Source organism: Dermacentor silvarum, chromosome 2 (assembly GCF_013339745.2).
Source record: "Dermacentor silvarum isolate Dsil-2018 chromosome 2, BIME_Dsil_1.4, whole genome shotgun sequence".
Lineage (NCBI taxonomy): Eukaryota > Metazoa > Arthropoda > Arachnida > Ixodida > Ixodidae > Dermacentor > Dermacentor silvarum.
In genome coordinates, this window is record NC_051155.1 from 124,797,081 (window position 1) to 124,811,587 (window position 14,507).

Below are 14,507 nucleotides of genomic sequence, written 5' to 3' on the forward strand. Positions count from 1 at the left end.
CAGCAGATGGCGAGCATCTGCAGCTGCTTACGTGGGGGCAGAGCACCTTTGGCACTTCACAGGGCTTTCAGGTACTGGGCCACAGGGCCTTCAGGCCCATGTTACAGAAGGTTAAGCCCGCCTAGCTAGGCCCACCCCAGCTCAAAGACGTGTTTCATTGACACCTATGCCTAGCAGGTCGTGCCCACTAGGATATGTTGCTTGCGGATTGAGCTGGGTACAAGATCACCTCCACTTCCCAAGAATAGAGGTTGGAAGATAGCCCTCAACATGTGCAAGCTAGAGGTGATGTGCAGGGAGGTACTTCAACTTTACACAGAAGAAATGTTGCAAGGTTTCTAGGGAGAGTAATGTAACAGTCCATATTGGTTCAGTGTTTGCTCTTACTGTCCTTTTAATGCTGTAAAAGGCCTCTGCAGCAATATTTTAAGACCACCATTTTTGCTCTAGATGCATTCTCAGCATGTGAAAGAAGCAAGCGCAAAAGGAATTACGAAATTTAACACACACTAACCCAATCTATTGGCTGCAGAAACTTCAAAATACAAGCAAGATGAGAGTTAAAAGTTTTGCGGCTCTGATGTCGCATTTAACTTTCCAGTGATGGTAGAACTGGGGCGCCCAATAGCAGCAGGGCATTGATGCCAAATGGCGGTAGTTGGTGTGCCATGGTTGCCAAGCCTACTCTGCTTGTTGATGATGTTTTTGTGGTACCTCCCGCGAAGCATAAGTTGGCGCACCATGTGTTTGGTGAGTTGATCGTGTTGTTTCCATGGTTAGAACAACTTTCAACGTGACTTTCATGATAATTAGGCAATAGTTAAAATTGCTGTAAAATGTAATGTCATAGTTTTTCCGCAGTGCTCGCAATATAGTCCAAGCATTAATCGCACATTACATTTTTAAACATTGATCATAGTGCTGCAGACTGATGTCTCCTCCGTTGCACAAAGAGCACGAGATCACTGCATCGTGACGATGCTATCGGTGACCCCCAACAAGCTTTTTCTGGTGTGTTGCAGACTCTTTTAAAGCTCTTTTTTTTTTGCTGTGTCATGGTCTAATGTCTGAATACTATTGGCTTTCTTTGCAGGACTCCGTTACATATCTTCAAAGGCAAGACCGACCCAAAACCAGTGTTGGGGCATGTGGCACTGTGACGGTTGTCAAGACGTCAGTTCCCGTTCCCCAGCCCTGCATCGCACCTGTTGTAAGGGTGTCCAGAGAGACCACTGTGAAGACTGTGCCACGTCTGTCCGTGCCCGTGAGAAAGGTGACAGGTGTTTTTTGTTTTACTTGGCGTAACACATTTTTAATCCAAAAATGAAAGTCCGGAATGTCATTGTAAAGCTGATTTGTATGACGGTATTGCTCTCCACACAGCAACCATAGCTGGTGCAGTACAGTGACACGAGTAGCTTGAATGTGTTGGCATATGAGGAAATAACCAAAAACAAAACAATCCTTAGTGTGACAAAGGTCCAAGGAAGGGAATGCACACCAAAACCAACCTTCAACAGCTGTCTACTTGATAAAAGCGCAAATCATATACGTGGAATCTCGTTGATACAATCTTCACGGGAATCGGAAAATAAAATGTATCACCAAAAATCGTATTACCTGAAAATAATCATATATACGGAAAAAAAATTGTATAAAAGAAAAAAAATGCATTATCCCAAAAAACATATTACCGTAAAACCCGCGTATAATACGGACCCGCATATAATACGAGGTGTTATTTGGGGATAGCAGTAACGAAAAAAAAAGTTTTCACCCGCATATAATGCGAGCAAGGAAAACCCACAGAAAGCGTTGACAATTTAATCACATTAATTCGAACACGCTTAATTCGAACTGACACTGTGGTCCCGTCAAAGTTATGTGTATTGCTACGGGCGAAAACGCCCGGTAATTCGAACGCGAAAGCATTTGCAACGGTTAATTCGAACATACGGCGCACCGACAATGCCTTCAGCAGCACTCCAAATCACGCGGCGGCGCCTCTGACCGGCATTGCTCCGACACCGCCATAGAGCAAAAGCGTAGGATAGACCCCTCAACGCCACGCGGAGAAAAAGAAAACGAAAAAAAAAATTGCGCAGCGGCAATTTCACTCTCAAATAGCAAGGTTCGCCGTTTCACCGTCGCGCCGGAACATGCTTGTACGAGCCGACGTCTCGGCCAACTGACAACGGCAGAAAACGAAACTTCAGGGAAAGGGCTAAGTTGGCGCCGCGCCGACGGGAGCAGGGGCGGGCGCGCGCGGAGCTAGTCGAAGGCGGGGGGAGCTACGAGGGAGTTGAGAGGGATGGCGAGGGGAGCCACTGCCCACGAAGCGACGTCGTTGCCAAGGCCAAATGCACTTATCCGCCGCCGTTGCAACTTTGCAACTGGGATGTCATCCGAACCGTGAATGCTGCCCTCGGTGACGCCGAAGTGTCGCCCTATGGCGCAGTTTCCGATGGCCTCGGCAGCTAAAATAACTTTCCTTTTAAAGGCAGCTGGGTACTACTTTCGCGGTCCCAACATCGTGCGAGATAGACTAGCGAACGTGCCGATTCTTAGCGTGGTCAAAATGGCGCCCGTTGAAAGCAGCAGCAGCCTACCGACGCCACCACAAGATGACACATACTCCACTACGAGTCTTGAGGATGATAGCAGTGAGCAAAAACGAACCCGAAACTGCAAATTTTACTCTGAAAACTTTGGGATCCTCATATAATACGAGGCAGAAATTTTACACGGTAAAATTTAGATAAAACTTCGTATTATACGCGGGTTTTTACGGTATGCAGAATTGTATCAGCGAGCTTCCACTGTATGGCATGATTTTGCTGTACAATGTACATCGAAAACCCTAGAAGGAGGGGTGTGCAAATACCGAGTCAGTGATTTCAAATTGAATATTCAATATAAAAAAAAAATATCACAAAATCTAATGCTTACAAATCTTTTGCAAGAAAAGACTGCTGGAACAAGAATGTAACAATTAAGCAATGAACTTTGGTACACAGAATTCGAGATATACAGTACAGTCTACCCTTAAAGGAAACTCCAAATTAGTATGCCAACTTTGATTACACATCAATTCTAGTACATGAAGGTCCGGAAAGTATTTTGTTTTTATCAATTGAACTTCTGTTGAATAGAATGAAGTGCTTTTTTCCCTCTGTCGTTATATGTTCTACTGAATATCAATGAGGCTCTCAGTTTAATGCTGGAGCTGTGTTTTATGGCAATGTCTTATTGTACGAAGGTATTGCTTTTCAGTTTTCCTCCGAAGTACAGGAGGGCTTTCTCGTAATTGCGACAAGTGGATTATCGTAAGGCCAATCTGCGCAACAAACTAAAGTGCAGACTGCGCAGCATGAGATTTGATCACTGATCCACGAGTAGTAGAGATCTTTGAATAGTTGTTTTTGGGCCCGAAACGAATATGAATCGAATAGTGTCACACAGAAATTGAATCACATATCGAATACATTTTGAATAGTTTTCGAATAATGAATAGTCGGGATCACAATTAAAATAAACCGATGTTTACATCCCAGTATTCTGAAAGTTTGCAAGTTTCTGTCATTACATAGTATGTTATGAACCGTTTAGTAAAAACACAAATGGAGCATTAGAACCAAAGAAATATATTATATTCAACGTCCAATTTTTCGGACTCCCTAGGGCAGCTGCGAAAACGTCCGAAAAAATTAATGAATGCCTTTTACTGTCCCCAAGGGCTCATATCGCCACAGGCACCTCCGAAATAGCTCTAAAGGCTTGCCAGTACACCTATGAGGCGTATCGGTGCTCATACTATGATAGGAAACGGTGGATACATGCCTGTATAATTAAGGGAAACATACCTACCATGTCCCGTGACAATTGCTGCTTCCCACTCTTGGCATTCTTCACTGCATAACACTGCAGTATTGAGGCGAAGCTGGCTTTAGAGAACCGGTATTATGCAACGTGCTGTGCTTTCCATGCATCGAAGCCATTGGCGAGGATTACAAAGACGGAGTCTGCGCCATTGCTAGCACTGGCAAATTGTTTCAGTGAAAAACATGGCACTGAACTGCGAGAAGCTTGGTAGCGAACATCGAAGTAGCTATCCCTAGCGTTGCCTAGGTGGTGGCTACGGATGCCAGCGGATCTGCGTGCGAGAATGCCGGTTTGAGGCTGCGAGATGATCAAAATGGCAGTGGCAGCATCGCTTAATGCCATTTCGGTCGTGCGGTCATGGCAAAAAGTCTGGAAAATTGGACGGCGAAGGCTTTTTGCGTCCGAAATTTCAGACGTTATTATACTTTGACATATGAGGTACGTAGTGGTGCCGCGAAGGCGTCCAAATTATCATGCAAGTCCGAAAAATCGGGCGTCCAGAAAATCGGTCGCTGACTGTGTTCACGTGCACTGGGCCCTTCAGGGAGTGCGAATTATCACTGTACAGCCTGTAAATTATGGCTGCCTAAGTGACCTAGCCTGCTCCATCCACTATGCAAGTTCTTATGTTTTACGTCTATAGTATGCCACAGGGGTGAAAATTTACGGTATTTTCACTCCAATTTTATGTTTATTTGACTGCAGTTGATGTTTTCAAATATATGAAAAGTATTTGAAAAATATTCGCATTTACGAATAGTGACTATCCGATTTGAAGACCGAATTGAATAGTGACGCTCAGGCAGAAGCACTCACAGAGAAAAAGTCTGCTACGCCATCAATTGGAGCGGCCTCTCCATGGTGCACTTGGCACAAAAGTTTTCGCGAAGTTATTTTCAGCGCGGTGCACACGACATGCGGCACAGCGCAGGGCTCTACACCAAATACAGTGGAACCTCGTTGATACGATCTTCGCGGGGACCAGAAAATAAAACGTATCATCCAAAAAACGTATCATCCAAGCCCCAAAACGTAAGAAAACAGGCTTACTTGGTGACAAACTTGCTAGCAAAGCTTCCGCATAACACACGTGTTATGCGGAGCAGCGTCATGACACCACACTAACCGCAGCCATCACACTTTTATTGAGCAACTTTAAAACAGCTCGTCAGTTTTCGCAGAACTTTCTTTTTTTCAATGTCCGTAAACAAATTATTTTGAACGATAACAAGTTCCTTGACATAGCTACGGAGGTCGCGGCACCACGAGGCTACGAATTCCGAAACAAAGGAACACCGTCGAGACCATGACATAATGAGCGATACGACTGGCAGGCGCTTCATTCAGCCATGTGACAGATGAAGATCTCACCTGAAAAGCCAACCAAAACAAGCGCGAGTGAAAGCTGACGCAAGCAGACGATACTACAAGTGTGAAAATAGCGGTCGGGCGGGTCTGCATGACACCAGTTTCCCGCGCCACCGCCGGTCTGGAGGCGCGCTAGGGGACCATACGCGCGCTCCCTTCCTTCTTTAAAGAGCGAGCGTGTGCCTCCAGACCGGCCGTGCCCACGCGTGATCACTGAAGGGGGCAGCTCTCATTGGTCTGCTTCGCTCGGGGCTTGTTTGCCGCCGGGGCGCGCAGCAATTTAAATCGGTCTGGGACTGATCCCTTCTATGGCACAAAAAACCTACTTCACGGTAGCTTTTTGTGGCGCGTGTTTTGCCAGCACGCAGCGCGCATTTTTTTGCTCGTGTTCCTGGCCCTTAACACGTTGTTCGTGGGTCGTTGAAATGTAATTTTATCTAGTACACTTGAATATAATGCTACGAGTTTCAGAAATACCAGTTTGCAGTTGTATCATCCAATTTCAGGTGAAAACGCGATCGTATCAACCGCACGAAAATACGTTGCTCCTATGGAGCAATGTACTTGGCCGGGAAACGAAAAAGAAAGTATCATCCCGAAAAACGTGTTACGCAGAATTGTATCAGCGAGGTTCCACTGTATACCGAATAATAGTAGCAGATGTTCGATTCACGAATTGAATTATTCAAGCGATCACTATTCAATTCGATTGGGTGATATTTCAGTATTCGCACATCCCTACTTAGAAGTAATCCAAGATCATAAAAACTTGTAATCTAAAAGTTGACCTGGAAATACGGTTGACTTTTGATATTTCGATTGTGACGAGACAGACAAAATTGATCTAATTATCCGGCAGGTCAAATTAAACAAAATGCAGAAAAAACGTCAATACGCGCCGCTGATTCATATGGTAGTACTTGCCCGATTCTAACGTGCCCCCAAATAAATGCGCATTTGCATTCCATGTTTTCAAAGTAGAAAACTAATGTAGAACTGGCATTAAAGCGCCTAAAGAAACTGGAAATATGACACGCACCCGATTTTTTTCACAAGAAAAATAAGCAAGGGTCTAATATGTGTTGCACACTACAGCAAATTTTCTAAAGTCAGCTTCGCCGCAATACGTTTGTGGTATGCAGCAAAGCATACAAATGCCGCAAATGCTGTTTTGGTCCAATTTTATGGGGGGAGGACAAAGGTTCACTTTAGAATGGGGTAAATATCGCAATCAGACATTGTGAATTACCATTATTGCTTGAAAATCTTCCTATGGCAGGCCGAAAATACGTTTTCGATGGGAAATGACATTTGTTTATCACATTTACTGTCCCCTAAGCCAGAGGTTCTCAAGCATTTGGTCCCAGGAAACCTTGCTAAACTCATGAAATGCCAAGGAGCCCCCTCTCCCCCCCCCCTCTCCAATAGAGAAGCTAGGCTTAGCGTGCAACATGTTTAGGGTCAACGGTGGTATTCGGCAGGCTACTTTGACAATGATGTGCAACACACGGGGTCCAAACTGGGTGCAATCATTATGAGCCAAGACGAGGCAGCGTCGCAACCAAGACGTATGCCGAGAAAGAATGACAGTTTTAAGTGCTTATTGCATGAGGACACTTAATTATAACATTTCATCGCAAGCTGTCTTAGAATTAGTTCCGACTATACTATGAGTACTGTAACACCTCATTAAATTGGATTTCACGGGACTGAAAAAAATGTCCGAATTAACCAAATGTCGAATTATTGAGAGTATCAAGAAAACAATAAAGAAATGCTTATTACATCAACACACTTTTATTAACTGAATGAATGAGCAAATCATGTTTCTATTTTTCACAAGAGCAGTGCAGAAGCTGCAATTCTCGTCATCTCGTGACTGATTATATAGTGCTCGCAACGAGGTCGCGGCGTGCATCTTCATCTGAGATACGCTTTTCACTACCACGCACACATCCTGATCATTTTGTCGCTCGTGAGCCGGTCGCCAAGAAATCATTTGTCCATCGTGATGTAGCTCGTGTGCTTCATCTTCAATAGCTTTGCACTGTATCAAAGCGAAACTACTGTTTGCCGCAACCGCTGTGGACGAAACCATCATGGCTATCGATGCGATCATGGATGGCGACTACGCACTTATGAAGGCACGCAGCCAGCAGCCAATGTAGTGTTTTGAGCGGCGATGAATGCAAGAATAAAGACTTTAAACGCACAATTAGGCACGAAGCGTTCCAGCGTTACTCTCCGTCACATTTCATGTACGATTTCCGACGACGACAAATGGCGATGCGGGCGGATGAGGACTCTGGCACTTCGTTTCGGTTGGACGAAAACGCCATTTTTGCTCTTTTGCACTGTGCATTTGCAGTGCTCCACACATTTATTCTTGTAATCCTCCGACGTATACATCAGCACGCATGCTATCGGCCCCGATCTGCAAACGGGAGAAATGTGCATGGTGGTAATTTATGGCCTCTGAGATTTAAGTGCAGAAGCTTAGGCATGCTGCTCGTTTTTGGAGGCTAGGTGGCTACAAGCAGCTGGCAGACTTGCTGCGCAGTTTGTGCGTTTCTGTTATGTACTGTGATGGTGCTTTTTGACACTCGGGAATAAGTAATGGAGGTTTTTAGATCGAGCGCACCTCGCGTTTGCTGTCTTAGTCACTTGGCGAGCGCGGAACCAGGGAAAATTTATCAGTGGCTCGCGGAACCCCGAGGAGGCGCCTGTGGAACCCCTGGGTTCTGTGGAACCCACTTTGAGAACCCATGCCCTAAGCTCTGCAGAGACAGACGCTGCCAGTAAAGGGATTGCTATGGGGTCACAATAGGGGTCAGGCATGTGCATGCTAACTGGTCAAGTTTGAATTATCATTGCGAAAGCCAATTTTACAACCGAAATAATGAAAGTTTGGGCCCATAGAAATGCATGGGCGCCGACTGGAACCTTCAGTCGGAATTGAATTAAACGAAAAATTTAATTAACCAGAGTTGAATTAATGGAAGTCTACTGTATTATGTTGTGAGTCATCGTTTCGTTGTTGGATTATTGTTTGATCATAACATGTGGCCACCTATGTTATAAAACCACTGTTGTATTAGCAGGTCTGTGTGCTTTAAAGAGACCTATTAGCCAACTATATATTATTGACTACATCTTCAGCTATTTCATACCATTGCTTGGCGCTCTTTGGTCATCATTGGCCCTTTCGCTAGAAACTTGATATATCATCATCACCATCAACTATATATTATGCACGTATAAGTTGTGATTCATTGTTTGGTTGTTGGATTATTGTTTGATCATTACATGTGGCCTTGGCAGTGTCCCTTAAGATGGGTTCACGCAATGGACCAAATCATGGATTTAGTCCATTGATCAAACATACCATGGCTCAGTTGCACTAAATTGTGCAGCAAACATCTGAAGGTACACTTCTGCTCATAATGATTTGGTGCCAGTGGGCGGTGTCTGCTCAGTCTGAATCATTGATTTGGTTCTTTGTGTTAGTCCACCTTTTTTTATTTCTCTAGTAGTCCAAGGATGAGTGGAATGTGTCAATTTTAAGCTTTCTGTCAGTTAAAATACCTGCTTTATCATTTTCCTGTTTCAGCCGCCTGAGCAGTCCTCGGATGCTAGCAGCAGCAGCAGCAGCAGTGGCGGCTCTGCTTCTGGCAGCAGCGGGGGCAGCGGGGCCAACAACAATAGCCTTCTGGCGGAGTTGATGCAGGCTGCGGGCATCCTCCAAGCCGAGGGCGACAGTGGGCGACCACCCCCACTTCTGGTGGTCGGTGAAGATGCTGTGCCTCCAGCCGAGGTCGAAGTGGCCATCGACACTGTGCCCTTGGACGACAACGCTGTGATACTAGACGATGGCCAGCTATGTGAGTGGATATATCCGGCCAAGTTCCTTTCTGCTTAACCCCATCAGCTGTACAAGTCAGACTCACTTATAACGCTGTTGTAAACATCTGCTCCAGTTGCATGGGTTTTTGGTGATTGGGATTTTCAGCCCAACTTTAAGATAATGTGACGAAGCAGGTAGAAGCACACGCATGTTAACGAGATTGGCCGATAGTTCTGATAGCTTCCTACTTTACGCTTGCCACTATGAATACAAAATTCTAGTGCTCTATTTTGTTACTAAACAAACAAATGTACTCTTAACAAGTTATTTCATGTTTGTTGTGGGGCTATGCCGCCACTGTAACATACTGCAGCACATTGATTTAAGCTTCTTGGTACAGATTCACAGTATACTAACAGCGCGAGACACAGGGTAAGAAAGTAGATGACGCCCATGCCTGTTGGAATGCTATGATGCCACGTACTCAAGTGACTGCAGCTCCTAATAAACTTGTGGTGTCGGCTTTTACTCCTTTCGAAATATTCAGAGAGGACGTCTGCACATCATTATAGCACTTGCACCGCGACGGACGAACCAGGCCAGCACTAAGATTGAAGTTCACAACAAAATTTCCATTTAACATTCAGTAATCCCACACAGATAATTTGCGGCTTCCTTCAGGAGCAGACGTGAGCTTTCAGGTTGGTGCTTGCTGCTGTGTATGGTGCAAGACTATGGCTAGGAGCAGGCACTGCATATGCTCGATGACGAGCAATATACACACATCATTTCTTCAGAAGTTGACGCTAAGCATGGGTATCGTGAGGGTCTCACTACGCTGACACGAGGACTTCACTGCTGCCGAATTTCGAATACAGTGGAACATTGTCGATACGATTGTGCATGATACGTTTTTCAGGATAATACGTTTTTTTTTTTTTTTATTTTCCCAGGCAATGGATCATACGATTTTCGGATGATACCTTTTATTTTCCAGTTCCCGTGAAGATCGTATCAATGAGATTTCACTGTACTGCATATGCAATAAGTTTAGCTGTTAAAGCTTGTTGATAGGTTATCTTGTAATTTGTTGTGGTGCTGGCCGAATGACATGGCTAAGGTACATGAGACGACACACAGTGCTGAGTGGCCAGCTTCATTGTCTGCTTTGTATGGTTGTGACTAACAACAAATTGAGTCTTTGGGGTCCACTTATCTTCTAGCTACTGCATGTAAGGGATGGCCTCCAAGACCAAAATTCCATCAAAGCCTTGTAGAAGGGTGTTTTGTCGCATGAGCTACACAAGGCTTGTGCCCTTTTTGCTTGTCATTGCAGTGACGGACAGCGAGGAAGTGAACTTAGGGGAGACCACCCCGGGTGTAGTTGTGGAGGAGGCCCCGTGCCTGCTGCAGGACCATGTGGTCTGCCACGAAGTGGAACTAGTCGCCCAGCCTGAACTACAGCTTGAGGTGAGACCACAAGCCTTGCTTGCAACATTCCTTAGGTGGGCAGTTAAGCAGCTGGCACATGCAACGACCCAAATATCCAGGCACAGAGTGGAGTCGTTACAGTCATCTCCTATGTGCAAAAAGAGGGAAAGGGAGACCTACAGTGAATGGAAGATGGAAAAGTCAACGAGGAGGAGAGTGCAGTCTCTTGCCTGTTACATTCTAAATGGGCAAAGAAATGTATGGTGACTGTCGCATATAGTACAAGTGCAAACTAGCTGGCTACGCTAACGCCCACTTATCTCCGGCTTCCGCTTTGGTGGTGATGTTGCCGCAACTGTTGTGCATGCTGCTTCCAGCTGTGCATTTTTTTTTATTTCCTGCTACAGGCAGGAATTTTCTTTGGTGGCAAAGAATGAGAGAGAAAAGAAAAGGTGGATTAGACCGCTTTAACATAACAGATTTAAACATTTTGGAGCTCCAATAAAATAGCATAATCACCACTGTAAATGTGTGAGCAGCAAATTGTGTTTGGGGATATTTTACATGCGTCACATGTTTGACACATGGTACTGGCATGTGTCACAGGACAAACTGGCAAAGTGGTTAGTGGAGGTGTGGGCCACCATACTGTTTGTAGTTTGTGGGGATTGAGGGAGGCGCCGGCTCCATTGCGCGGCTTCACCTGTTCTGCCATCCCTCGCCTTCATACCCCGCCCGCGCGTAACCGGTTCCCGCGGTGGCGCTGCGCACGCGGTGGGTTGCGGTGAGGGCGGGGCGCTGACGTCACTACGCGGCCGCGTTTCGGCTGCTAGCGGCGGAGCGTGGCTGTCTTATCTCTGGGACCAGCGCATGGTACGTACATGCTTTCCTCTCGTCCGCCGACACCTTTGTGACCAGGACTGGGGCTCGTGCACGGTGCCTTTGCCCGTGCGGGGAGCGCGTACTTTGTGCTGATCTTTTTCTGACGCTAAGCCGACGAGCGGTGCCTAGTGCTCGCTCAAGGTCGTACCACACTGAGCCACACTTGCCGAAAGTCTAAGCCGAAGAATATTGCCTGAGCTCTCGCGAGTTGACCCATTGGTTCTCGCCAGAGCAAGTAGCATAGCCGCCGGGACTTTTCCTAGCGGCGTGTCCCAGCTTGAGCCTGTGCTCTCGCTGCGACGTGCTATAGGCGCCTGTTTTTGTATTTTCGCCCTGGTGTGGGACCCCTTTGGCTCCCTGCCACGCGGGCGTTTGAGCAGTGCTGGTGCCGACGGATTCAATAAACGGTTTCCGTCAACTCGGGGCTTTACTGTGTTTTTGTGTGCGTCGCTTGGTAGCCCCTTGCGGCCTCTGAACTCACGCGCGAGCGGTGCTGGAGGCGACGGCTGACGCGGCCCTGTGGCTCGCTAAGCTCGAACCCGCGGTGGTTGGTCTCCGGTGAGACACCAAGAACCCACAAGCTGTTGGCAAGTCATTATAGAAATGAAAAACATCAAATGCAATGGGCTGTGCAGAGGACGACAGCTGTCACTCGTGCAGCCAGCAGAAGTCTCCTCTTCCTTTATTCCTTCCAACAACCACAACCACAAACAATAGTTGCTTTTTCCACAATAAGACGCAAGCTGATGTGGACACTTAGTGCGCCGTGCCTCTTACCCATGTGTTTTTGATGCATCGGCAAAGACATTTTGTGTTTGTGTACGGGGGTAAGAGGGGAGATGAAGGATCTTCCTCATCACCCCTCCCCTCTTTTGGGACCGCCATTGGCCCACGGCTCACTTTTATATTCAACCTTTCCTTTTTGCCTATAGTATCTTCTTAATCGGCCACGGCAGCTGATTTCGATGGGGGCAAAATGCGAAAACAAGTGTGTACTTAGATTTAGGTGCACGTTAAAGAACCCCAGGTGGTCGAAATTATTCTACAGTCCCCCACTACGGCGTGCCTCATAATCAGATCGGGGTTTTGGCTCGTAAAACCCCATAATTTTTTAAATCTTCTTAATGCCTCTCCACTCAAACAGCCTGCCTCTTGAAACTTTTTGTTCTGTGGGAAGAGAGAGGAGGGGACTTATCGGAAAATTTGGGGTTGGGGGGGGGGGGGGGGCGAGTTTGAAACCCCCAAACCCTCCTCTGCCTACGCCACTGATCAGTGCAACACTTAGTGGGGCCCGTATTTTGCAGTATCTCCCACAATGTTTAGCCATGTAAGGGCCATGCTCTCCAAGAAACCCGCACGTATGCAATCACTACTCGTGACCAGCAACTGCTGTCACTGCGAAACGGTAGCTTGCCTGAAGGAGGCACAGTAAAGTGCTAGCCCATCTGAAAGGGCGCTTGGGAACAGAGCCCGCGCCCGGCTTGGGCACCTTTATCGTGAATCACGCTGGCACACATGGGCATTGTAGCGGGTGAATCGGGGTTGTACCAGTGCCGTGCGTTTTCTGTAATCATTCGGCTATGCTCAAGGAGGTTTGTTGAACAAGTAACATGGCAGCATTGAAATAACGTATATTTTGGCAATTGTGGTCAGTTTCGTCTACGACAAAGAAGTGTTCACCTTAAAAGGGGGCCATCTTAAGTAGCTCAACTGTAGTTAGCACACCCGGCTTTCAACTACACATTGCCACGGGGTCATGTGTTCAATTTCCAATGCATGTGGTAGGCAAAGTTTTGTTTTCCTTCATTGCATGTCAAGGGTGAAGTTGAGAAGGTGGAGGAGGTGGTCTGACGAAGATGCAACAAGGCACGTTGACAGTGACCACGACGACTGTTTAACAGACAGGACAGATGAAACTAACAAACCCAGTTTTGAGCTTTTAACTGCAGTTGGTTGCAGTAAAGCCACAAGCAACAACAAAAAAAGGGGGGGGGGGGGTACATTGGTGCACACAGAGCACTTCGTGCGGAATAAATACCAGACAAAATTCATGAGGACTGACTAGAGAAAGTGATGACAAAAGGTAATCTATCGACTATAAGTGACTAGACCACGTAGAGTGCTTTGTGTGTGTGCATGTGTCTCGTGTTTTTTTATCCTGTGGCATTTGCGCTACCTTTCATCGTGATATTATTCACAGCTGACGAAAATGTTTTTGCACATCATTTGATGTTGTTCTTTCAGTTCCTTCTTCGCATTGTTGCCTCGCTGTTTGCTACAGTGTCTAACGCCACCTGTTGGCTTCATTCCAGGTCGTGTCAACCGCACCTTCAACTGAAAGTAATCGTGCTCAATCTTCCCAAAATGGTCAAATTGCAACCAAAGAACCAGCAAGCCATAAAGTTTTGCCAAGTGAGTCTAAAGAAGCTTGTTCTGCCTAGTATTCCTGTATGTGCTCTCAAAGGGGGCCGAGTTGTGTCTACCTTTTCTTTTTGCCGCTCGCACCGCTACTTGCCGAGCGCCATCACGTGCTCTAAAATGACGTCAAATGTTCTGCCGCACTGCTGAGATGCCAACCTCAAGGACACAACGCTGACTTTTCGTTACTGTCAATGCCGTCAACATCGCAATTCACTGCTTTTGCAACACTCATGACATGACATGAATAACATGCAATGTCATGTATAGCATGACGTGACATGTCATGACATAAATGCCATGACATGCATGACCTGACATCATGAATGACATTCGTGGCATGAATGACATTCGTGGCATGAATGACAATAAATGTAATGAGATTAGATGATACATGGGACATGGCAAGAATGACAATGCATGCTTGTCATGAAATGCAGACATGACATGACGAATGAGATGATGACATGCAAGACAAGAATGACATGCATACATAGCAGCATATGCATGACATGAATAGGAATTAGTATATGTATGACGGGCATGCATGACGAAACAATGACTGACATTCACGACCACAAGCACATACGTAGTGGGCCAAGCTAGCAATGCATGACGTGATATGAATGACATGACATAAATAACATGATAAAAATGCAAGTCATGTCACAGTATACATCAT

General features: G+C 46.1%; 1 protein-coding gene across 1 annotated transcript in view; it reads left to right on the top strand.

The window, feature by feature from the left end:
• LOC119440359 (mucin-4-like) overlaps nucleotides 1-14,507 on the top strand; it is an 86,260-nt gene that overhangs the window by 37,227 nt on the left and 34,526 nt on the right. Inside the window, 4 exon segments of the mRNA XM_049662880.1 lie at nucleotides 1,094-1,273; nucleotides 8,861-9,131; nucleotides 10,431-10,564; nucleotides 13,720-13,819. Of these exon segments, the coding sequence (XP_049518837.1) occupies nucleotides 1,094-1,273; nucleotides 8,861-9,131; nucleotides 10,431-10,564; nucleotides 13,720-13,819 (685 nt within the window).